The sequence below is a fragment of the Stegodyphus dumicola genome, chromosome 3, assembly GCF_044657685.1.
Source record: "Stegodyphus dumicola isolate Sdum_Otavi_A_Nest chromosome 3, ASM4465768v1".
Taxonomy (NCBI): Eukaryota; Metazoa; Arthropoda; class Arachnida; order Araneae; family Eresidae; genus Stegodyphus; species Stegodyphus dumicola.
Window position 1 is genome coordinate 155,279,763 of NC_140770.1, and position 27,656 is coordinate 155,307,418.

Sequence of the window (27,656 nt, forward strand, 5' to 3'; positions counted from 1 at the left end):
ATAAGCGATTTGTAATATAATTTTATTGCAAAAAATAAAATTTTCGAGATCAAATTTTTACTGAAATTGTTCAGTTACAAAAAAGAAGCGCCGGAGCTTTCTGAGTTAGGGCTCCGGTGCGCTACGACTAGAATTATGATTCATCCCAAAAACTAAGAAGTACCGGAGCTGAGCTCCGGTCGGCTCCCGCGCAATTTAAACTCTGCCACGACTATACTCGAAATTGAAACACTGGGTAGTTTGGATTGTTTAATTATGGCAAAGCACTCGAGGGCTATCTGCCTTAAGGGAGGGATGCCTTTGTGGAGGACGTTCTAAGGGAAACTTGCTCGTATTCTCACTTTACATACGTAAACTCTCACTTTACACATGAGGAAAACCACGAAAACGCCCATGCAGCCAGCCCGTTCGCGGGATTCGAACCTCGGACCGAACTACCAGTGTTCAGCGTCTTTACCGCTCGACCGCTCTGGGTAGTTTGGAAGAAGACCATAGTGTGACCAAGGAGGTTAGAATAGAAGGAGGAAGGATTCGCAATTTCATCCACTATCCGGAGAATGAAACCCTACCCAACAAGCGGCGTTCCTGTTTGTTGTATCAATACATTGCATTACGGAAGTGAAACGTACGTACTTTTAAGCTGTTCCGTACATGCATTTTCCAGTAAAAATATGTTAAATTTATAATGAAATGCTTCGCTATTGTTAAATTTTTGTTTTAAAGTCATAAAGATAATATCCATTATTTACTATGTACAGAAAATTAGTAACAAATAGTTCGAAATCTAAATACATACGTATAATATTAAAGCCTTTAAAAATGATATTTCTGCATATTTAAAGGATTTGTTTAGGTTTTATTAGCAACCTGTTGGATGTACTTTTCCAATTTTTCCTTTAAGTGATACTTCTGATTTATTCCCAATATTTTCATAATTTATTAAAGAATCATTTCATATACATAGTTTAAGAGATAGGAAAGAATGTTACTTTATTTTAGTATGCTTAATTACTTCAGATTTAAGTTTGAATACACTAAAACAGAAATTCACATATTTAAGCAATAATTATCTAAAAAATAGTCGCAGGTTGCATTTTTTTAAATGAAAGTTTTAAATATATCCTTTTAAGAATCAACAACCTTATAACAACAAGAAAATAAATATTAATAAAATAAAACATTATATCAGTTTCCGCTAGGATTCACGGTTTGAGTTGAACATCCCCTCCTTCTATTCTAAGTTCCTTTGTGACCAATGAGTTTTGAGATACACAGACTACCCTGTCACGTGCTTGGACATCTATCCACAGATTAGTTGTAATTGTCCACAAGTAACCGTAGAGATGGAGTAATTTCCTGTAAAGAAGAGATTCAGCTACAAACACAGCGTGAAATTCGCAAGACAGATGTAAAGCACTACTAGATGCCCAATTTTTGTTCATTATTTCAGAAGTCATTTTATCTAAATATCTTAAGAACATTTCATTAAGCATTATTTTGTATCAAAAAAAATAGACATTTCTATATCTACATCTTGGACAGACTATGAGCTGCGTCCAGAATGAAATCTAGTATATGTGTAAGGATCTTAAGTTTGACTAACGTTTATTTTGTTTTAAAACTTTACTGTCCTCTCCTATTTTTCATTTCCGGCCACAATAAGCGCGTTAAATTTTTTATGCAAATTGTACTTGCTAACGCTTAAGTATTTAAGTTGTGGCTTTTCGCCAAGAACAGAGTTAGATGGAGAGAAAGTGAGCCTTCTTGCCACTGTGTTCTACGCGAGCTTTCAATCAGTTGCTGTCCGTCTTTAAGGCCAAAGGTTTTATTCCTCTCGAAAGCTAAAGACGTATTGTAGTTTTCCGCAGTTTGCGTACTACATACGTAATAATTTAAAAAGGCTAGTCTTAGTGTTAGTCATTTGTGTAAAGTATTCAAAGTTAGCTCTTATTTAAATTTAGTTAGTTAGTAGTTCTTATATTTTTACGTTCAGACCACAAGTGGTTGGTCTTTGTATCCCGAAGTGCGGGAGCGCCTAATATCGTGGATAATAAAGGGTAGTTAAACCCTTCACATCTTAGTCATCTATTTTACAATTCCACCAGAATATAGCTTCCAGTAAGCTCACTGTTCCCACTCAGGACACATCATGTTCGCAAAGCAGATAAGGATGAATAGTAGTCTTGATATGTATACTATTTGGATTTAAAACTCAGTTATATTTATTTATTCCCCAAAGTGTTTCATTGTGTACTAAAATATTCAAAGCAAAAATTGTAATAGCATATTTAAAATAACTTTGCACGATATGTAGAATTCTAGAAGCAAAAAAAATTAAGAACACGAAGAATAGTTTTCTAGAAAATTTAAAAATTGCAGAGTGATTAGTTTCCTTCTCTATCTTTGAATGTTAAAATTTATCTGTATTACATGCTAAAGATGTATGTCACAGGGCATCGGCAAAGCTTTGTATTACCAATCTACAAAGCGCAAAATATTTGTGTTTCAAATTTAATTATATAAAAAATATGTTGCCACTCGCAATTTATTAGCCTTTCGAATTTAATAAAAGTGATTTAGAAGAAATGTGTTACCACTGACCGAATTAAAATATTTTTTCCTTCCATGCTGCAGTGTTTTGTCATTTAGCAAAGCGTAAGATATTTATTGTTTTTTGTTTCAAATTTATTCTGTTATTAATTAAAAGACAAAGCAATTTAAAATCAATAAACTCAGATTCATTTCAATTATTATTAATTATTTAACTGGACTCTTGAAATTACACTAGGTAGATGCAATAAAATCATTTCTCTAAATAACTAAGAATATGTATAATTCATGCAGATCTACAGTTTTAATCCGATCTCAACGAAATTTTGCATACTTGACCTTTAAAATTAGAGAAAAATATAAGGGGTGTTCAAATGAAAAGGTACGAAACGACACTATAGGTATAACTGAAGTCTTTATTCACAAGTAATCACCACAGGCATGAGCACGACTATCCTAGTGTTTCACGAGACGAAGGATTCCTAGTTCCCAGAATTCCTGTGGCTGGGACAGGAGCCAGACCTCAATTACGTCCTTCATTTCCTGAAAGACATAGTTGAGTGTGTTTTTAGAGGACTAATATCGTGGATATGTCTGGGTGGATGCTCAAGCTGCTCCCACTTGAACTTGGCCATTACACTTTGTGTGACCTTGGAGATGTGTAGACTCGCGTTATAGTGGAGCAGAATCACTTCCGTCGTAAGCAGCACAGGCCGTCACAGCAAAGAATATATTAGAGATTCTTTGGTCACAGTATACCTTGCTGTTAATGTTTAGGGGAAGGTGACACATGCTTCGCTTTTTCTTTGGCTCGAAATAATGGCACCAGCCCTCGTCACTGGCAATGATCCGCTCCAGGAAAGCGTGGTCTTCATTATGTTGCAACAGGTCTTGCAGTTTTTTTTTTTTTTTTTAAACCAAGTTCGTTTTATTTTCTATGTGTTTATTTTAGGATGTCTTTTTCGTCGCGTTTTGATGATATGTGTGACTGTATCAGGGCCGTCTTAAGGAATTCGGCGCCCATGGGCTACTAAAAATAATGCGCCCTTCTTCCTAAGAAAATACACAGAATGGCAAATGGGAGTCGGAAAAGTTATACAAAACAAAAGTGTCAGAACTAGAAAAAAAAACTATTTATTACTTTTATAATAAACTGTTATCTTTATTGTAACTTTTCTTTAAAGTCACTTATTTAAAAGATGGGTATAAATGTTTACCCAGATTTGAGGGGATTATCTCAATAATGACAGTTCCGATCAGTTTTTAGTCTAATCCTTAGAACTTGATCGGAACTATTATATGATTCTCCATCAGTGCATAACATAAACAAAAATAAAATTTAATTAAATAAAAAACCATTTAAGAACAAAAACACACCTTAATCTAAACAAATGTAACTTATATATTTACTTTCCTAGCTTTTTCTTTGGCAAACTGATCAATAATATCACTAGTATTTAAATTTTCAAGTAAATATCTTTCAATAGACAAAATACTTAAATCATTGAGTTTACTCTGTCCCAAAGAAGATCGTAAGTAATTTTTTATTCTTTTGATTGCTGAAAATGATCTTTCGCCACTGCAGTTTGTTGTGGCGATACTTAAAAATATGCGCAGTGCTGTGGTTACGTTTGGAAATGTAGATTCAATTTTTAACTCGATTATTGTCTTTAAACTTAGTTCTGCGATAGATATATTTTCGGTATTTTCCAATAAATTCACATGTTTAAAATGTAGGCATTCTTCAATAAAGTTGTTTTCTAAATCATTCTGATATATTTCGCACAACTTTGCAGCATTATTTCTAATTATGTCTTCATTTATATTTTTTAAATTAACTAGAAACCCAAATGTTGAATAAATGTCAACATATGCACATTTTCTCTTTTGTACTTCTGGTAGAATTTTATCAATAATAGCATAATATGTTTTTATGCGGAATTCGTCATTTGCATCAAGTTGCACTTCTTCCGACGTATTTTCGTCGAACTGTCTTTTTCTTTTCCGTAACCGTTTGTATTCATAACAGCCAGATAATTTTATACCTTCTGATTTGTAAAGGTTAAACGAATCTATATTTCGTTTCAATTGTACAAATTTTTCTAAAGAAGCATATAATGAAACAATGCATTCAATTGTAATATCAACTTTTTGAAGCGATGTATTAGTTTTATCGATGGTTTCCAATATTTCACTCCAAAATGCTATCATAATAGCAGTTTCCAATGAGTTGAACTCATTTAACAACCCCTGGGCTTCAACTTTTGTTGCAGGCTTTTGAAAATTATCTTCGTAAAGTTTAGTTAAAGCATTTTTAAAATTTTCATAGCCCGAAACCACTACTTTCACTGAATCAGCTCTTGCTGACCAACGAGTGTCGCTTAATTTTTTGGGAACTTTATTTTTTGCTGTTAGCGTATTTTTTAAAATTTCCCATCTTGATGTTGATGCGGCAAAGAAATTGTATAAGTTTTGTAGAAACAAAAACAATTTAGTTGCTTGTATGCAGCATTCAGCTGCCGATTGTCCAATTAAATTTAAAGAATGTGCCGCACAGGGCACGTAAATGGCAAGATTATTTCTAGATTTAATGCGTGCTTGGAGGCCGTTATATATACCCGACATATTAGAGGCATTATCATAAGATTGTCCTCTACAATCTTCCAAACTAATATCTAAATCAGATAATAGCTTTAAAATACAGTCTTGCATTTCTGAGCTCTTATGGCCAGTATTCTCCAAAAATTTTAAAAACCTTTCAACGGGTGTTCCATTTTTATTGACATATCTTACGACAATGGTTAATTGATCCATATGGGAAATATCGGGCGTCGAATCTACTATAATAGAGTAATATTTTGCCACTTTTAGTTCTGTGATAATAAAACATCTAACATTTCTGCCCAATATTTTTAGAAACTCATCACAAATATTTGCAGATAAATAAGAAATATTCCCAGTACCTTTATTTTCAAAATTAAATATATGTTGTTGCAAAATAGGGTCAAATTTTGCTAAAAGTTCTAAGCACCCTAAATAATTCCCATTATGTTTATCACCAATAGTTTAATTTTCTCCCCTAAAAGCCAAACCCCTTGAACTTAAAAATTTTATGTCTTCGATGATACGTTCTAAAATATTTTTCCAGTAATTCGTATTTTTTTCCATACATATAATAGAATAATTTTTGAAATATTCCCATTTTTCTGTAGATCTGTTCACAATTATACGGGTGTTTTCTTTATGAAGGGCTGAATTTTCATGGTCCGAAATTTTTTCACTGTGTTTCCAATCGTTAAAACCTGCACTAAATGGATTATTGGCACTACCAAACAGTTTGCAAGGGATGCAATATACTTTTCCTGAAGTATTTGAGTATAAAAGCCAGTTTCTTTTTTGTTGTTTTCCGTTTTGTAAACGTCTATAAAATATAATTTTTGTAGCATACCTGCTCTGTTATTTGTAGACCACTTTAGATGCAGAAAAGTCTAGTTCTTGAATATCTACTTCTACGTTAGATATGTTCTTCATTATATCTATAATTTTATCTTCGCTTAATCTTCCCTATAATGCTGGATCAGTATAATTAACACTCAACATATTACTAAGTTCATCTTCATCTAAATATTCTCTTTCTTGATCTTCTGGCTGTGGCTGTTCCATGTTTTGTTGTTTCTGGTCCTCTTCTTTTTCTTTCACATTTGATTGCTGGGCATTATTGTCATACTGTTGTTGATTTTTTTCTTTTCCCTCTTTGTGTTGCTCATCCTCTGTAATATCCATAGAAAGTGTTTCGCCTTTTTTAAAGAAATTTGTTAATGTAGGCATTTTTTCCAAGAGAGCTTTTTGCCTCGCCTCTTTCTCTTCTTTTAATTTACGGTTGGCGGAACCAGATAATTTTTTTCGTTTATGTTCCATGGTTAGTCTTCCTACATAATGGAATAAAAAATTGTTATAAAATTGTTAAATATGTATATATCATTATTAATTAATTTTTAGCTAACATATACACTAGTGGACAAAAAAACGCATAATCAAAAAAATGGCATTTAGCAAGATAATATTTATTAATTTTAAAAGGTTAAAAAATAAATTGGTTTTTTTTCTCATTTTATATTTAAAAATATATTTACTTTAAGGTATAAAGAAATTAGGTAGTATATTAAACGGTTTATAAAAATCAAAGTGGACAAAAAAAATGCATATTGTTTAATTAATACCTTGTATGCCCGCCCTTTGCTTTATAAAGTGCTTCAGCTCGATCTGGCATACTTTCGACTAACTTTTTGCAGAAATCCGGATCAATCCTGTCCCATTCTTCATGCGTTATCCTTTTTAACTCATCAATGTTTTTTGGCTGTCTTTGCCTTATTCTTGTTTTCAGGTGAGTCCAGAGATGTTCTATTGGATTCATATCTGGTGATTAGGATGGCCAGCTTAGGACAATAATCTCCTTATCTCTGAAATATTCTCTTTAATGCATTGAACGATGCTTTGGATCGTTATCTTGTTGGAATTCATATCCATTAAGACCCATTTTTGAAGCTGACAATGCAAGACAAGAGTCGATTATCCTAGTATATTTAAGGGAATCCATATTTCCCTCAATGATCGTTAACATTCCAGTGCCATTAGAGCTAAAACAACCCCAAACCATAATATGCCCTCCGCCATGTTTAACAGTAGGCTTTAAATTTTTCAAATTATATCTTTCCCCTACCTTACGACGCACATATCTTCGTCCATCTGATCCAAACAAGTTTATCTTGGTCTTATCTGACCAGATTATGCTATTCCAATGCTCTTGAGTGTAATAAACCCATTTCTTAGCATGCTCATATCTGCTTAAAACATTTTCAGGACTTAAATATGGTTTAGAACAGGCAACTCTGCCAGGCAAACCTATAGAACACAATCCACGACGAATTGTTCTAGATGAAACACATTTTCTTTTTCTGTCATTTAATATATTTTTCAATTTATTTGATCCTAATTTAGGATCTTTTGAGATATTTTGCTTCAAAAATCACCTGATGAGAGTGACAACTTTCGGCCAGATCCCGGTTTTCGAGATGAAGACCCTCTTATAATATATTTTTTAACAATTCTGGAAATTCTTGATTGATTTACGGAGTATTTTTTTGCTAACTCCATTTGGCTCATTCCAGACTCGTGGAAAGCTACAATTTGAGCCTTGTCTTCAATTGATAATTGCTTTGACATAGATGCACTGAATCATAGAATTTTTTTATGTTTTTGGCGGGAAAAGGCAATTTTTTTCAATATGCATTTTTTTTTTGGTCCACTTTGATTTTTATAAACCGTTTAATATACTACCTAATTTCTTTATACCTGAAAGTAAATATATTTTTAAATATAAAATGAGAAAAAAAAACAATTTATTTTTTAACCTTTTAAAATTAATAAATATTATCTTGCTAAATGCCATTTTTTTTTTTTTTATTATGCGTTTTTTTTGTCCACTAGTGTATGTAAAAGGAAAAGCACTTACCTTAGGAAGATAATAATATAATTTAATAATTTCCACTTAATTTTCAATTTTTAATTCACCTTATTCAGTCGACAAATACTAAAATTATATCAATTTTACTTTTGTCGTGCAATCTATATTAAGGTACGCGTCAGTGATCCCTTTATGTTCCTATCTTTTATCAGGATTGTTAAAATAATACAATTTACGTTTAGATAAATGAATATGCCCTGGCGACGCGGTGAGTATACGTAGGTGGTCTTATATTAACTCCAGTACAGCTCCGACAGTTCAAATGCGACTGAAACAAAAGTACGATCGGTAGGGTGTTACTCCTATTTCGCGTTGCCCTTCTCTATCTATCGTTTTTCAGCACATTTGGAAGAAATAAAAATCAGTTTAATATTTTAAGAAGTGTTTTAATTTAAAAATAAGTAAAAACTAATAAAATGAAAAATAGATTTTTACTATATCGCAAATAAAAAATTGCCGCCTCAAACGGCTTGCGCCCTGGGGCTATAGCCCATTTAGCCCTGTGGTTAGGGCGGCACTGGACTGTATGTCATATTTTCGTTGTGTGTTTTCCTTCTTTATTTTATGTTATCATTTTTACTAACACAGTTTTCTTGATTTAGTTATTTTTGGTTTTCTTCTTTCCCGTTGTGTCGTTAATCCAGCCATTAAAAAAATATATAATAATAATAATAATAATAATAATAATAGTTGTATGGCAACCTTGCTGGATGTATATTTTCTTTAGTTGATTATACTAACATGGAGCATAAGGCGCCAAAGGGAAGCCAAGCTTCAAGAAGAAGAAGTATATTAACATTTTTTAGTTACTCGGAATACCGGGCTTGGTTTCTTGGAGCTTTGAATTTTAAGTTAAATGCTAAAGTTGCTTCGTGTATAATATCTTGGATTAGTTGTTCTTTTTAATTAATCTGGCGTTTTAACTTTTGTTGGGGGACTCTCCGGGTCGCGTAATGGCAGACCGCACACTGAGTTGAACAGTGTTAAGCGAATTTCGCTTACTGCGCATGCTTGATGGTGTACCTTTGGCGCGCGGAGAAATATCGGCGACTAAGCAACCCTACGTTAGCTTATTCGTGATCTCCATGGCTGTCGAGTGTGTTCGAGTGATGTTTAAAATTGCAATGTTGTGGAACTTTGCTTATTAGTTATTTTAATGTCTATGTCGGTTGCACTTGCTTATTTTTCTAATATATGTTTCATTTTAATTTGTCAATAACAATGCATTTAATATTTGTTAACATATGTTCGTAATAATTCGTTATTTAAATGTAATTTGTTTACATGTTATAATTCAGTAATTGTAAACTGGAGTATCTCGCTTAGTTTGTTAGCGTATATTCGCGTTTTTATTTTCTCATTTCAAAGAATTTAATAACTAGCATTAAAGAATTGTAAAATTTCTTCAGTGTTATTTGCAAGCACTTGTTATATTCCTCAGTGTTTCTTTATGTACGTACGAATGGAACGTATGGTAAATCCTGAATTGTTTTTATTGCTTAAAAGCATAATGAATAAATTTTCAACTAATATATCCTAAATTTCAGTCTTTTTCTGAACGAAAATTTGTACAGTTCCAAAGGAATGTGCAGAATTTCATAAGTATTATATTTTACATTTTGAATGTAAACACTGCTTCACATTACTTCGCAATAATTTCAACTTTCCAGTTGTTGGAGCAATACAGGAAAAAAAATCTAATTTTACACAGTATTTACTTTACATTGCACGCATACTCTACGAAGACTTAAACGCCAGATGTGTTCACAATCAGATGGCGATACATCTACCACATACCGTATTTATCTTCTTTTCAAATCGCGCCAACATAATAATTACGCCAAATTTGTTTCTGGGCATGCGCAGTATGCGACTGTTCAACTCAATGTGCGGTCTGCCATTACGCCTCCGGGTCGCTGGCTGCCTTCGCTTGTGGTGTGAATGTGACGCCCCTTTTTAGACCATAAGATTACTTTGTGATCAGGCGGGTTGGGGCGTTCTAGCAAAAAAAAAAAAAAAAAACTCAATGATTAATAAAATTTTTATTTCATACTCACTAAGTACTTACATATGACAAATTGTATAAAAAGTACTTACATTGAATTTAAAACATTTAATCGTGGTATCACAAGAGTCCGGCCGCCCCTGATTTTCGCCGCCCGCGTGCTTTTACGAACTGTCCCCCTGCTACGAATGGCCCTGCATGTAGTGAATATTCCACACAGCTCGCACTCTCATGCTTGGTGATGTGCGAGCATGCATATGGGCATTGGGTTTGAATTTGAATGTTACTTATAGCACTGCTGCATTTCTGTCGCATGAAAAGTTTCTTGCCAGTTCATGTTAGTCATGTTCATTTTTTTACAACTACAATATTTAAGATCAAAGTTTTCACGGAATCCTCGAAAATCCGAATTAAACATCCAAAAAAGGAACACTATGATTCCCCTCCCACACTCCAACAATTAGTTCTCAGCAAAAATTATTTAAATCAGGAAAACTTGGCATTCATGGAGAGGAAATAACACAAGAAGTTTTGACAGATGACTCTCACTTTATGCAATCGCGAACGAAAGCAGCGACATACCTCGGAAGCATTATCATATATTATACATAGCCACCTCCATACATGTATTTTGGCTCTTTTGATGTGTATTTCATTTTAAAATTGCATTCAAATGGGTAATATACGTTTTAAATATTTTGACATCATTTGGTTTACTCCATTTTATGTTAAAAAATGACATGCATTGTAGTTTCAAAAACTGAAATTATTTTTAGTTGATTTTTAGTTTAATAACAGTTTTATGATTTTCCTACAGTACATGTTATTTACAATTAAAAAAAAATGGGAGAGTAAGAACAAGAATAAGGAGGTGAAGTAATAGAAATAGGATGAACCAATTTCATCTAAAATTGGAAAAAAATGTGCTTTTAAGAAAAGTAAGTTTTATTACTATACTAGCAGCTTCGCTGCCAGCCTTCGTCTGGCTTTTAAATGTACCGGAAAAATGGCTGAAGGAAACACCAAACGTTAAATTTAAAAACTGCATAGAATTTTACACTGCAGAACAACTTCATAAAAAAAAGTTATTACATATAACAAAATTACAATGAAATAAGCAATATCACTTAATACAAATATTAATTATCCTAATAAATAAATTAACGAACTTCCCTTTGCCAAATCTTAAGAACTCAAATGGTATAAAGGAGGTTACGAACTTTGTTTCCTAAAAAAATCACTCAAAACTTTTCAATATCTTAAAAACAGTGAAGTGAGCAATAAATAACATAAAGGAATTTAAAAAAAAAAAAAAAAAAAAAAAAAAAAAAAAAAAAAAAAAAATTCTGAAAAGCAAAGTATAATTAATGATATTTTATCTTATATTTTCAAGAGAAAAAAATTAGGTGCTACTTTGGTAGATGGTTGCACGGATTTTTGGCGATTTACATTGGCGCAATTGTTGGTGCGATTTTTACAGTCACCAGCCATATTGAAAAGTGCTGTTTTTACGTATTTTACGCATATAGTAAAGTATTAGAAACTTTAAAAAAATAAATATCGTTAAAAATAATGGATTAATTTTTTGTTGAAAACGTTATTTTTTAAGGTGGCTGGCAAATGTAAATAAATACAGTTACTAAGAGTATAAAATGCTAAAGTAAGGTTCAATTATTACTTTCGTATAATAGAATAAAAACACCGCTATACAAACATTGCGCCAACATTTAATTGGATTAAAATATTGCTTAAATTGAATATCGGGTAAAAGCGCAGAATAGGCTGTATCAACAAAGTTCAGTAGGAGGAGCTGTGGGATGTCCATAAATGGGTGGGACTAAGCTTATGAAGTCACAATGTAGTCTCGCATTTACACTATGTGTACTTTCTATTTTCTCTTAAAAATAACAATAATAAATTGTTTATTATTGTACATTAATATCAAATTCTTTACCTTTAATTTACATTTATAACATTTAAGCTTAGGCGTTGCTGATAATAAGTATAATAAATTGTTTATATTTAAAATTACCATGATACAGTGAGCGAATTCTACCAATTATTCAAACAATAAACAACGTCGCAGTTTCTAATACTTGTAGAGCTTCAATATTTTCAAAGATTTTTATTAAATTATTATTATTATTTTTATTAATTTTTTATACAAATAAAATATTTTTTAAAAAATTTAAATTCATATTGTGGAACATTTCAATTTTATCATTTTTACAAATTACCTTCTTGCTACGTAACGACATAATTCCTTACATACCAATAATTAGACAATTTTCATTATTTCTAAAAATTTTAAACTTTACATTAATAAAATAATAAAATTTTATTTTTTATTGCATATGAACATCATTACACAGCTTTCATATCAGTTTCTAAAATTCCTAAATCACGCCATATTCTGTGTAGGCATGCTAGAATTCTATGCATTAATAAATAAAAAAATCTAATTTCTCAAAATGAAAGAAAATAATATAATAAAATAAATACTACAAACTTGGAACACTAAGCAATGCTTCACATACGCACACACACACATATTATCAATGAACTCATATTATGAAGTGCAATTACGATACCGAACACTACGTATTAAAATATGATGTAAACGTTACTTCAAGAGTTCAAGTTAACAATTTTGCTACTCTTGAGTAGATCGTCGGGCTATCGATATATGTCGTAAGTCGGAAAGCGTTATAAACATATCAAAGCCAAAAAATTAAAAATACAATTTAAATGAAAAATGACGTCTTAAATATAATTCACAATTAAAACAACAATACAGATTTAAAATACACTTACGATATGTTAAACATTGCACATAAATAAAGTTACATTACTGCTCGGCATCACACACAACCTCGTTTTCTCTTCTACACAACGATCAGTATTCGCCCGAAAAACATCAAAGGATTCCACAAACTCGGTGTCCATGTGCTCATCCATCAATTTTCACTTAAAGAAAAATCAGAGAATTGCTCAAACTCGGCATTGCGCACCACATTGACCATGTGGGCATCAATCTATTTTCACTTAAAAAAAATCCCAGAGTTGCACAAACTCGGCATCGCGCACAACCTCGGCATTGCGCACCACATTGGCTTTGCCCGTGTGCACATCGATCTATTTTCACTTAAAAAAACATCTACAGAATTGCACAACCTCAGCATAGCGCACCACATTGGCTTGCCAATGTGCACATCGATCTCTTTTCACTTCAAAAAACATCCCAGAATTGCACAAACTCGGCATTGCGCACCACATTGGCTTATCATATATTATCATATATCTTTGCCCATGTACACATCGATCTATTTTCACTTAAAAAATCCCAGAATTGCACAAACTCAGCATTGCGCACCACACTGGCTTTGCCCATCGATCTATTTTCACCTAAAAACATCCCAGAATTGCCCAAACTCGGCATTGCGCACAGCATTGGCTTTGCTCATGTGCACATCGATCAATTTTCACTTAAAAAAAAATCCCAGAATTGCACAAACTCGGCATCGCGCATAACCTCGGCATTGCGCACCACATTGGCTTGCCCATGTGCACATCGATCTATTTTCACTTCAAAAAACATCCCAGAATTGCACAAACTCGGCATTGCGCATACATTGGCTTTGCCCATGTACATATCGATCTATTTTCACTTAAAAAATCCCAGAATTGCACAAACTCGGCATTGCGCACCACACTGGCTTTGCCCATGTGCACATCGATCTATTTTCACTTAAAAAAAATCCCAGTATTGCACAAACTCGGCATCGCGCACAGCATTGTCTTTGCCCATGTGCACATCGATCAATTTTCACTTAAAAAAACATCTCAGAGTTGCACAAACTCGGCATTGCGCAGCACTCAAAATCGTCTATACGTCTCAAAACCGTCTCTCTACTAGTTTTATATTTGTTCCACAAATTGGGCACTTATACGATATTGCAATCAAACTTTTCTCCATACACCACTCAATAACGCTCTTTTTGCCTCTTCGCTCCATCTGATTAAAAAAATCCAGATTCAGATACTCATCCATTCTGCAGTAAGCACCGATTTTGACACACTCATCAATAATCAAAACATTCTTTAAGCAAAAGACAGACAGACAGACAAAGTAGACACATGACTTGTTTTGCACCCGCTAAGTCTTTCTGCACCGATGGGCGAAAAATCAAGCATAGGTGCGAAGGAAAGGTATATAGAAAGGAGGGCAATTTCGTATTTGAGGAGAGTAAAAAGGAACTTAGTACATTTTGTACGAGTTCAAAAGGCCAGAAAGAAAAGATGGAACAAAATAAAATTTAAAATAAATGGCCCAAAAGTAATAGAGGTGAAAAAAAAAGGGCCTATAGAAAGAAAAGGAAAAGAAGTAGAAAATACCCTAAAATACGATTGTGTCCATGAGTGTAGTTAAGGAGTTCATATGCAAAAATTCGTGTCTTTAAGAAGCAAACTTTAGCTAAGTTTAAAAAAAAAAAAAAAAAAAAAAAAAAAAAAAAAAATGAATTCCTACATGGTAATGTGTATGGCCTTATCTTGAGATCTAACTAGAAAAGACATATATCATCACAGAGACGTACATAATATTTCAACTAAAGTAACATTAAATATTACCGTTCCCCAAAAAATTCATGTATATTTCATAAAAACAGTAATTGACAAAATCATAAATCCATACATAGTGTGAGAGCATTTCAGCAAAAATAAATTATACAGTTTATTTTTCTTAAATATTAGTTAAATATACCACATGACCTGCTACTATTAACAGTTATTGTATAATGCTAGAATCTTATGAAAATAATAAATAAAGAAATTTAATGGCACTCTAATGATAGAGAAACAGATATCGTATAGCAAAAAGAATGTTACTTATCTGAATATTCCGTGTCAGGGCCTCTTTTGGATTTCTCGTGTTAATAGTGAACAGCTCACAAAACACCTGAAGTTCCGAAGAAGCGAAGTTTCCTTTTTCAATTTGATGAATGAGACATTGCATAGGAAAGGTGCATTAAACTTTTTTAGAGAGTTGAAAACATTTACTGAAACTTTTATTTAAAAAATTTCGGAGCTATGTTTAGACACTGCATCCAGCTTTCGTGATCGCAGCGCTCCAAAAAAGGACAGACAGACCGCATTGAACTTCCCGTTTCTCTTTAAGCAAAAGAATTCTTTTCTGTATTTTCAGAAGTTACGGTTATAATTTTTAACTCATGCATTCAATATTTTCAATCGTTTGGTAATGATCGTTTTCAATCGTTTGGCATCTTAATAATACAGTTGTCAGAGATAATTCGTTGAGTTAAATGCTAACACTACCACACAAAAGTAGATTTATAATTAAAAAAATCTCGCGCAGAACATTATAAACCTACCATTTCAACTCAGTTAAAACTTCATTTAAGTTTTCTTTAAATACGAAGCTATAGAATACTTATAACTTGTTTTTAAGGAAAGGCGTAACCAATATTACGTCATAAAAAGGCGTGTCCAAGCATAAGAGAAGTAAACACAGCATCGACTGATGCAGCCTATTCTGCGATTTACCCGAATATCGAATTAAAAACATCATACCAACGTTTAAAAGAATTAAAACATTACTTAAATACTTTAAAATAAGTTTTATAGGATTTAATTATTTAACATTAAAACATATGTGGCAATAAATGTCTCAGGAATTTTTGAAAAAAATTGTATGAATTTTTTAATAAAAGTTGAAGTATACAAGTAAAAGAAAATTATGTACTTACATTTTCTTAAAGTATTTTACCTGTCGTATATTGATAAATTATAAAGTAAAAGAAAATTATGTACTTACATTTTTTTAAAGTATTTTACCTGTCGTATATTGATAAGTACAAAAAAAAAAAAAAAAAAAAAAAAAAAAAAAAAAAAAACACCGATCTTCATCTGTGATCCACATTTCTCGCACTTCATTGGAGAAGCAATTAGCGAGGTTTTTCCAAAAATTTAAAATAAATTTACTCTGACGCTATTAACAATTTATAAACAAATATTTGATTAGGAAAGCCAGGTTGGCCAAAATAAGGTCTGAAAGGGCAATTTTTTTATTCTGATACCAATAATTCTTGGTAATTACCAATAACAACATTCATCTTCGAAACGGACATATGCATTCCATTTGAAATCTGAGGAATTCAAAGAGATGAATAATAAAATTTTAAAATGGTGTGGTAATGCACAAATATTCAGTAACCAATAAGGGAGCTGATTACATTATGCAAAGAATTAAAATTATTTAAATAATCATTCATAATAAAATCATTTTTAAAACAAATGCAAAATTAAATTGTATTTTAATATTTAACAGCCATAAATAATGTTTAAAACATTAGAATAAATTTATAGATATTAATGAAACCAATTACGCTTTAAGTAAGGTGACGTCATTGACTACATCATCCACAACATAAAATTATATAAAATATTATAAACAGCAAAATTTTTATTTCAAATAAAAATGCAAAATTAAATTGATATTCAATATTTAGAAGCCATAAATAATATTTAAAACACAGAATTTATGCATAATAAAATGCATTATTTTTTAAATAAAATGACAACAAAGTATCAGTTACCATAAATAACTTATGCAGCAATGGGTTTACCATAAGTCGAATACTCGCCAAAAGAAAAATTGCCAAAATCCGTGCAACCGTCTACCAAAGTAGCACCAAAAATTACAATGAAATAAGCTATCCCTTAATACAAATATTAATTATCCTAATAAAAAAATTAACCAACTTTCCGTTGAAGAAAAAAAATCAGGGAAAACTTTTCAATATCTTACAAACAGTGAAATAAGCAAAAAATAACATGAAAGAAACTCAAAAAAGAAAAAATTCCAAGCAGAATTTTACATAAAAAAATGGCAATGAAATATGCCTATCTCTTAAAAACAGTGACATAAGAAATAGGATGAAAAATTGTTGCCAAACCCATATTTCTAAAAGAATCAAACTATTAAAACCGATGCGATTTCATCAAAAATCTATCCAGAACAAAAAGAAAGTAAAATTGTTGCCAAAATCACATTTGTAAAGATGTGAGATGTAGAAGTGTACTCGGAAGCTTCATTTAAATTTTTTTTTTTTAAATGCAAAATATTATCCTTTTTCCAAAATTCTTTTTGTATACACAGTCGCAAGGATAAAAGTTTAACGTGTCCAAAAATCAAAGAAAAATAAACTGTATATTTTTAAACATAAACGTTTTTAGAAAAAATCCCGTTGAAAAGGTCCTAAGCTCACTTTGTCAAATAAATTTGTATTTAATCGATTAATTGAAACACGAAATTTATTTTAATTTCGTAAAATAGCTAAGTGCCTACATTTCATTACGATGTGAAAATGGAGTGCGTAGAGTAAAATCTCGATTTCCTATAGCCCATTATGTCTCAAAATGATGGAATTTCGTCACAAAACCTAAAAAAAAAAAAAAAAAAAAAAATTCGAATTCGAATTTCGAAAAAAATCGCTTCGAGGTGCACTAGCTCTTGTCTAGATGCACCTATGTACCAAATTTCGTAGCCGTCGGTCTATTAGCTTACGCGCAGCGCGAACGAAAAACACACACACAGACAGACTCTTTGTTTTATTATATGTAGAGACTGGCAGCGAAGTCTGGCTTTTAAATGTACCGGAAAAATGGCTGAAGGGAAAACCAAACGTTAAATTTAAAAGCTGCGTAGAATTTTACTCTGCAGAACAATTTCATAAAAAAAAGTTATTACGTATAACAAAATTACAATGAAATAAGCAATATCCCTTAATACAAATATTAATTATCCTAACAAATAAATTAACCAACTTCCCTTTGCAAAATCTTGAGAACTGAAATGGTATAACGGAGGTTAAGAACTTTTGTTTCCTAAAAAAATCACTCAAAACTTTTCAATAGCTTAAAAACAGTGAAATAAGCAATAAATAACATAAAAAATACAAAAAACAAAAAATTCTGAAAATCAAAGTATAATTAATGATATTTTATCTTATATTTTCAACAGAAAAAAATTACAATGAAATAAACTATATCCCTTAATACAAATATTAATTATCCTAATAAAAAATTAACCAACTTTCTGTTGAAGAAAAGAATTCATGCAAAACTTTTCAATATCTTAACAGTAACATGAAAGAAACTAAAAAATAAATAAGAAAAAAAAAAAAAAAAAAAACACCCTTGCAGAATTTTACTCTGCAGGGCAACTTTATCAAAAAAATATCAATAAAAATGTATTATATATAAAAAAAATGACAGCGAAATATACCAATCTCTTAAAAATAGTGACATAAGAAATACGATTATCAGTATCAGTATCAGTATCAATCTTGCCTTTTAGACAAGAAGAAAGATGATGAGGACTTTGGCGAACGCCGTTTCCTCCCATTCGTGAGGGTTAATATTGAAATTAACAACAAACGTTTTTACAAATTTTTATTAAACATATACAAACATCCATGCCTTCTCAATATGATGAAAAATTGTTGCCAAAGCCATATTTCTAAAAGAATGAAAATATTAAAACTGATGCGATTTCATCAAAAATCTATCAAGAACAAATAAGAAAGGAAAATTGTTGCCAAAATCACATTTGTAAAGATATGAGATGTGTACTCGGAAGCTTCATTTAAAATTTTTTTTTTAAAAATGCAAAATATTATCCTTTTCCAAAATTCTTTTTGTATAAGCAGTCGTAAGGATGAAAGTTTAACGTGTCCAAAAATCAAAGAAAAATAAATTGTACATTTTTAAACATAAACGTTTTAAGAAAAAATCCAATTGAAAAGGTGTTAAGCTCACTTCGTTAAATAAATTCGTATTTAATCTATTTATTGAAACACAAAATTTATTTTAAGTTCTTAAAATAGCTAAGTGCCTACGTTTCATGACGATGTGAAAATGGAGTATGTAGAGTAAAATCTCGCTTTCCTATAGCCCATTATGTGTCAAAATTTTTTCACAAAACATAAAATAAAAAAAATCCTAATTCGAATTTCGAAAAAATCGCTTCAAGGTGCAATGGCTCTTGTCTAGATGCACCTGTGTACCAAATTTCGTAGCCGTGGGTCTATTAGCTTAAGCGCAGTGCGAACGAAAGACACACACAGACAGATGCTTTGTTTTATTATATGTAGAAATGAATGCAAGTTTGAAGAAGTAAGAGTTCAAATACCCTTCTACAGAACTAAAAACCTTGATGCCAATATGCGTTGACTAAATACTAGATGTGGCTTGAGTAACCAACAATAAGCACTGCGGCTTGATTATGTTTGATACAGTTTGAAATTTTCTACGTATGTAACACTGAATTAGTTTTTATTTTTTTTTGGATAGTTTTTGTTTAAGGAAATTTTCTGTGAATAATTTTATTACAGGATTCAAACAATAGGGAATTTTAATTTCCTAAATGCACGGCTAAACTCTTGCAAAAATTCTACTACTAACACCTTATTTAAAACTGAACTTCTCATTTACATACGAGTTTGTTTATCTAACATTCTATTTTTGAAATCATTTTTATACAGTTAACAAAAATTTGTAATTATATGTAAACTAAAGCTGGGGATCCCAAATTGCGGCCCACGAATACACTTCAATTATATGTTTGTTTTTACTACTGCGCTTATAGATTTAGATATACGTAAATTCAATGCACTGTGGATTAAAATATAACTATTATTAGAACAGAAAGACACTAGCAATCACTACACAAACTAAATTCAAAACTAGAGTTTACACACAGCTAAAAGTACATATGCAACATATAAAACACTGCTCTGGTAGGTGCACAAAAGAAGCCTAAAAAAGGGGGCAAGATAGATTAATTGTTACATTTTAGGAAATGACAATTTAAAATGTAAACATCATTAGATATGGAATGAGAATAGACTTATTTATTCTTATATTTTGTTCCTCTTGGAAAATTTGGAAAGATTTTATATTTTATTTTTTAGTTTACATTAAAAGTAAGTTATTTAGAGTTTAATTCAATGTATTATAATTATTTGAAATAAATGTCAGTCCAAAAATTTAATATCTATGTGTTAACCCTTTAACTGTCGAGTTATTTTGATGATTTGGGTACAGAAACTGACAAATTTTTTTATTGGAAAAATCAAATGTTTCGTACAAAATAAAATATACTTAAGTAGTTAAAAATTGAAAAAATTGAAGTACATGGGTAAAATTTTTAAAGTTTTGTAGCCACTGCGTATTTGCTTGAGGCGGCTGCCACTCAACATGGCAGTTGTAAAGTTCGCTTCTAGTGGAGGAGGTCATTTACCCGGTGGGAGAAAGCTCGGGACTAAATGATAACAACCTAGTCTCTTTCTCTTATTTATTAAATTTTTCTTCGGCACATAAATAAAAATATATATGTTTGTATGCAAATAATTATAAACTTCTTTACTTCTTACAGCAGCTTGGCATTTGACAGTGTTTCGATTCTGATAAAGTTTTGTAGTCTTGGAGAGGAAGTACAGTCAAAAGTCGTTAATTCGGACACCCATAATCCGGAATGATCTATAATTCGGACCTCAAAGCTACAAACTTTCTGCGCATGCGTCTCGTTCACGCATGCGCACAGGCGTTTACGAGAGCGCGTAAGACCCTTACGGCTGCGAATATGTTTGTGCGCATGCGCGTTTAATGTGTAACGGAGTTATACGCTAAGCTAAAGTTATCTAATTCAGTTAATGTTGCTGATTGCGTTGTTCCTTAATCTTCGAATTGGATCCCGCTTATTATTTTTTGCACTGTTAGAGCAATTTTATAAAAGTAAGCTTGAACTTTCGATTATGTCAAATAGAATTTCCGATATATATTTACTACAAAGAGAAAGTATGTTTTGAAATCCGAAATCTGTTTATCAATTTCACGCTGCTCTGCGGCAGAGGGGGGGGGGCAGAAACGTCATTATTGGATTATGATAGATTAGAAAGATTATGTTAAACAGAATTTCCGATATATATTTACTAATATGTAATTTGTATCTACAAAGCGAAAGTATGTTTTGAAATCCGAAATCTGTTTATCAATTTCACGCCGCGGATTGGAAGTTGATCTGTCAGCACTATCCTTATCTTCAGGGCAGATGCTTTTATTTTATTTGGTTTATAATTCCGTACTAAGTGTAGTATTTCATCTCGATATACTCCGTCTTTGATATGATTTAAATCAAGTTCCTCGTCATTATAATTCGCTTCCGATAGTGAAGAAAGTGACCCAGAGGTTATTGAAAACGAAAACATTTCGATTGACAAATTAGTCGGTATTCTCGGCACAGCAATTATAGGACTTGCACAGCGGAACTTTGTAACTAAACAAGAAATTATGTCTGTTTAATAGAATTAAAGAGAAAGTATTATCACATGAAACGAAGCAACTTACATTGAAGGAAATGTTTAATAAAGTAAACAAATAAATATTAAGCTTTTTCTTTTTGTAAATTTTGATACCCTTTAGATCATAATTGTTCTTTATTTCATAAATTACGGTTTCATATTTTTAATTTTGTAATTTCTGCATGCCATCTTACGAGATTTAAACTGATGATCTATAATCCGAAATCGCCGAAGTCCCGACGAGTCCGGATTAACGACTTTTGACTGTATGTGCTTTTTACCGAGTTTAAAGATTCACAGAATTTTTTTTGCATTTTCGTGCAAATTTTTGTAATTTATGAGAAAATAGCAGTGTAGATGGATAAAGTTAAGAGTGTGTGCAATGGCATTTTTGTGCAATTCTTGGATTTTTTTTTAAGTAATAATAAGTCGACGTGTAAATGGTTTATGTGTATGTGCCATTCTGAAAAACGCGCAAGGAGTTTGCAATTGTGCACTTTTTCCCAATTTTGCAGTTAATGTTTGTCATGATTAAGCAGTTTTGTTACATAAAATTTCTAGCATAAGTGTAATTCGGGTAGTAGATTGTTGAAAAAAGTGTTCAGTAAATAAAAAGAAAAGAAACATGTCTTTACTTCGTGAAGACAAAATGGCGGTAAAAAAAAAAAAAAAAAAAAAAAAAAAAAAAAAAATAGCGGTTTGCTGTAGCAGAGTTGGTCGCCAAAAAATCACCAAGTTACCATAATCCAAAGATGAACCAAATTGTTTTGTGTTAGACTTTAAAAACGTTCACATAAATAGATGTTTAAACAGATGTGTTCTAATAACAATGAATTTTATTAATTAAATTGGAACTACTCCGATTTATTAATTAAATTGGCTCTCAAGTCGCCAAATTTCTCGCCCTCCACACTGCCATATTACTATCTAAATTTTTTGTCTACATTTCGAACTTTAAGCCTAAAATGTCTCCAAAAACGTGGATTTCGCACATGCAAAAACCACATTTCGAACACACAATTTAAGCTAAAAATCCAAAACAAAAACAAAAAATTTAGATAGCAAAAACGTAAAGTTTCAAACCAAAAATATTTGACAAGACCCCATGAACACAGCGATATGTTTTAACTTAAAAAACATCTACAAATGGCAAAATCTAGGCAACGAACGAATCTACGAACTGAGCATACCTCGCTTTGATAAATTAACATAATAACAATAAATTTCAAAGAATACCACGTACACAGCATCCTGTTTAAACTTAAAAAAAAAAAAAAAAAAAAAAAAAAAAAAAAAAAAAAAGAATTGCACAATTTAGGCAACGAACGAATCTACGAACTACTCACACCTCGCTAAAGCTAAATAAATTAAAATAACAATAAATTTCAAAGAATATCATGAAAACAGCATTCTGTTTCAACTTTAAAAAACATCTACGAATTGCACAATCTAGACACTATGCATTAATCAACAAAACTAAAATAAATTTCAAACAATTAAAAAAAAACAATAACGGCAGAAATTCATACTAAAAAAGGAATGAACATAACATTCTACAAAATAAGAACTAGAATAAAATAAAATGCACTTACCATGAATTAATGCTTTATGCTTTTTCGAACAGCAGAAATACCAATTTCATACCGCTACGTAATCACAATCGTATTTATATGACAGCCAGACACACTATCCAGAAAATTCATACTATGGTTCACAAATAAATAAAGTCACAAATCCCTACTCCTATCATGCACAGCCACTAAAAATTATCTCTCAGACCCTCTTTCCACTCCTCCAAACACCCACTGCCCCTTAACAGGATGGACACAATATTTCCTTTTGCCGAACTTCAATTCAATAATTTCCATTTTCAACGTCAACGGGGTTGCCATACAACATGCAATCGCACCAAAAACCAGCGCAGAATACATATCGCCACATTTGGTGAAATTAGGGCATATATCAGAGTTGTACCATTAAATTTAATAAATAATTCTGACATAATTTTACATAGCAAACTGCTTGTAGTTCTATAATGATACAAACAGTATGTACACTAGTTACAGGGAATTTTAAATTCTGAAATACACAGTTTATGAATTGGGAAAAAAGAGGATTTTGAATAGAAAATTAAAAGATTGTACATCAGTGTTTCAAAAAAATTTAAATAAATGGATTAAGCAGTTTACAATTGTCACTGTGTGCAATTTGTCTAAAAGATTTTAATTTGAAGAGGATAATTACTTGCAATTTGTTGGGAAAGAATTCTCATGTGTTCTTCCATACCTTCAAATCAGTTATAAGCAAAAGATCATAATTTGCTCCTACAGTTACAGGAGCTTTTGAGTAAAAAAGTAGGGATGATTTTATTTACAAGCTTCAAAATCTTCCTGTTAGATTGATATGAAAACAGAAGGAAGTTATAGCACACTCCCATAAAATTTTGAATGGTATTTTGTTCTACTGCAAGACAAAGAAAGAGGTTCATATTTATATACATATATGAAACACACTATATCCACAAAAATATTTATGTTTTATTCTGACAGCAGTTATTCATAGACCTCTTACATAAATGCTTTAAATGACGACAATATTCAAGTTTTGAAAATTTTTAATTAAAAAAATCAATTTTTTAAAAATTACACAATCTATCATTTTATAAAATTTTGCAGTCTCTATAACATTATGTTTAGTAATGGTTTATGTGCATTCTGAAAAATAAACCACTAAATGTTTGACTTTCATATGATAAAACGAAGTTCTGTTTTTCCCATATACATAATGACCTCTTTTCGGTAAAAAGACATTGCAGAATTGTACAAATTCGGCATTAAACAATTTAGATATTATAAACAATTATTATATATGATCAAGACATTAAAATTTCAGTTTCAGATTATGCTTTCTCAAAATTCAAAAAATAAATGTATACATCTGCATGAAACAACAGTTTAATAAAAAAAATAGTACTTTACTAATAAAGGTGGTAGCTTTCTGATACTTCCTTATTGAAGTAACTACTGCAAGTGCTTTGGTGACATATAAAACTTACTTGGAAAAACTCGAATACACTTTGGTAATCTTCAAAAAATGAAAAATATATAATGTCTAAATTTTATAAAGTGTGATACTGAAAATTTGTACAATTCTCCAATGTCTTTTTAGTGAAAAGAGACAGTTAAGCACTGGGAAAGAACAGAACTAACATTGCACATATTAAAATGCCATATACAGTCAAAAGTCGTTAATTCGGACCCCAAAGCTACAAACTTTCTGCACATGCGAGATTCATGTATATGTGTGTGCGCATGCGCATAATACGTTTACACATGCGCGTTTAATGTATAATGGAGGGTATAAGCTAAGCTAAAATTATCTAATTCAGTTAATGTTGCAGATTGCGTTGTTCCTTAATCTTCGAATTGAATCCGGCTTATTATTTTTTGCAGACTGTTAGAGCAATTTTATAAAAGTAAGCTTGAACTTTCGATTATGTCAAATAGAATTTCCGATATATATTTACTAATATGTAAAGGATCTACAAAGCGAAAGTATGTTTCAAAGTCCATTAAACAAAAAGTCAAATTGCTGCAAAAAATTAATAAAGGCATATCCTTTGTATCTCTAACCATTCCAAAATCTGTTTATCAATTTCACGCTGCTCTGCGGCGCGCAATGAATTCGAAGTTGATCTGTCAGCACTATCCTTATCTTCAGGGCACATGTTTCAATTTTATTTGGATTATAATTCTTTACTAAATATAGTATTTCATCTCGATGTACTCCGTCTTTGATAGGATTTAAATCAAATTCCTCGTCATTATAATTCGCTTCCGATAGTGAAGAAAGTGACACAGAGGTTATTGTAAATGAAAAAATTTCGATTGACAAATTAGTCGGTATTCTCGACACAGTAGTTATAGGACTTGAACAGCGGATCTTTGTAACTGAACAAGAAATTATGTCTGTTTATAGAATTAAAGAGAAAGTATTATCACATAAAATGAAGCAACTTAAACAACTTACATTGAAAGAAATGTTTAATAAAGTAAACAAATAAATATTAAGCTTTTTTTTTTGTAAATTTTGATACTCTTTAGATCATAATTGTTCTTTATTTCATAAATTACGGTTTTATATTTTTAATTTTATAATTTCTGCATGCTATCTTACCAGATTTAAATTGATGATCTATAATCCTTAAAAATCGATAGTCCGGAATCGCCGAGGTCCCGACGAGTCCAGATTAACGACTTTTGACTGTATATTGTATCATATAATACTGTTATCAGAAGTTTATTGTTATTATTTTACTTATTTACTAATTTTCCAATTCTGATGAGTGACCAAGGTAGCTGCTTTAACAAAGGAAGTACCAACCTGTTCATATTGTGTCATGAATAAAGTCTGGAAGTAAACTACCAATGTTATTGGCACTGGTACATGTGCAAAATTATACAGGCCACTACTATCTTCATGAAATGTTTATTTCTACCTCATTGAATTTATGTGGCAATTACTGCATGAAAAGATGCAAAGATTTTTGACAATGTTAACGAAATCGGCAGTTTTGCGATCTTAACAGTTTTGCTGCCATTTACAAGGATACTCGTCCTAATTAGCAAACCGAGTTTACTTGCCAGCTACGAAGTAATTCATCATTGATCGCCTTACCTAATATGAGTAAATAATAAATGCTGCAATGTTTAGGTGTTCACGGCACAGGAAGAGACTAAATAACACACTTGGTATACTGAAATTATCATTTATTTCTTAAATATATAACTGAATATGGCTGATCTTTACAATATGGTAACTGGTAGTTTGGCGACATTTTGGAGGCGATAAAGGTTACTACCTGGGACTTTGGTAATAATGTGAGCAGTACTCAGTTCCGATTACGCATTATTTTGCTTGAGGGAAATGAGAGATCATGGGATATGTCATGTGATATTAATGGACGAATTACAGTTCTTTAATCGGAAAAGGGGGGAAATCAGGAAAAAATGTGGAAATTTTGTATTTAGCTTTATACTGTCTTGTGTGAAACAGTGTTGTTTAATTTTTGGATCTCATGGCCCTAACTAAAGTTAATTCGAAATGGGTATTTAGGCATTGTGATAAAGAGAAGTTTGCTTTTTATTTAGCGGAGGAAGTATGGAGGAAAAATTCGCAGAAAAAATCTTTCAATAATTTTATTGAATGAATTAGAAAAGTGTATCCGCCACGTAATCAAGATTCTGAAGAAGATTAGGTAAGTTAGTATTTTTAATTATTTGAGGATATTATTTTTATGCATTGTTCTAAATGTAAGGTGGAAAGGAATTTGGTATTATTGGGAAAATTGTTATTAGCAATGATTTAGTTTAAAGTAATTAGGATTGTAAGGTAATTTTTATTAATTTAATGTATGTGCTCATATATATTTTAAGTAGTGGTTTTGAATTTAATTATATTTTAATTAAATGATAGTTATTTTGTGAATTTTATGTTTGTAGGAATTTGGTATACGTTTAAGTTGAAATAAACGTGCATGGAAATAATTTAAATATTTGATACTAAGTATTTGTAATGCTTGCGGTATGAATTCGTTGGTGACGTGTATAATGTAATAGATGATTTAGAGGTATAAGTTTTTGGATATTTTATTTATTTTATATGTGGAAATGTCCATATTTGTAAAGGTTAAATACTTTTTCACGATCAGGTAATTTCATATATGTTCTTTTTACCGGGTTTAAAGATTGAGAAAATTGTCATGTATTTTCGTGAAATTTTTCTAATTTATGAGAAAAAAGCAGTGTACATGGATATAGTGAAGAGTGTGCGCAATGCCATTTTTGTGCAATTCTGGGATGTTTTTTTAAGTAAAAATAAGTCGACGTGTACATGGTTTAGTGATATTTTAATTAAATGATAGTTATTTTGTGAATTTTATGTTTGTAGGAATTTGGTATAAGTTTAAGTTGAAATAAACGTGCATGGAAATAATTTAAATATTTGATACTAAGTATTTGTAATGCTTGCGGTATGAATTCGTTGGTGACGTGTATAATGTAATAGATGATTTAGAGGTATAAGTTTTTGGATATTTTATTTATTTTATATGTGGAAATGATCATATTTGTAAAGGGTAAATACTTTTTCACGATCAGGTAATTTCATATATGTTCTTTTTACCGGGTTTAAAGAT

At 31.2% G+C, this 27,656-nt stretch overlaps 1 protein-coding gene across 2 annotated transcripts in view; it reads right to left on the reverse strand.

The window, feature by feature from the left end:
• Positions 1 to 949: 949 nt before the first annotated feature.
• LOC118200747 (uncharacterized) overlaps positions 950 to 27,656 on the reverse strand; it is a 31,618-nt gene continuing 4,911 nt past the window's right edge. Inside the window, exon 2 of one of the 2 annotated variants that reach the window (XM_085813531.1) lies at positions 950 to 1,356. In XM_085813531.1, the coding sequence (XP_085669657.1) occupies positions 1,203 to 1,356 (154 nt within the window). In that variant the 3' untranslated portion in view covers positions 950 to 1,202. Of the gene's footprint in view, positions 1,357 to 2,946; positions 6,480 to 27,656 lie in introns of those variants that run through there. The other variant, XM_085813532.1, reaches the window with a different exon arrangement.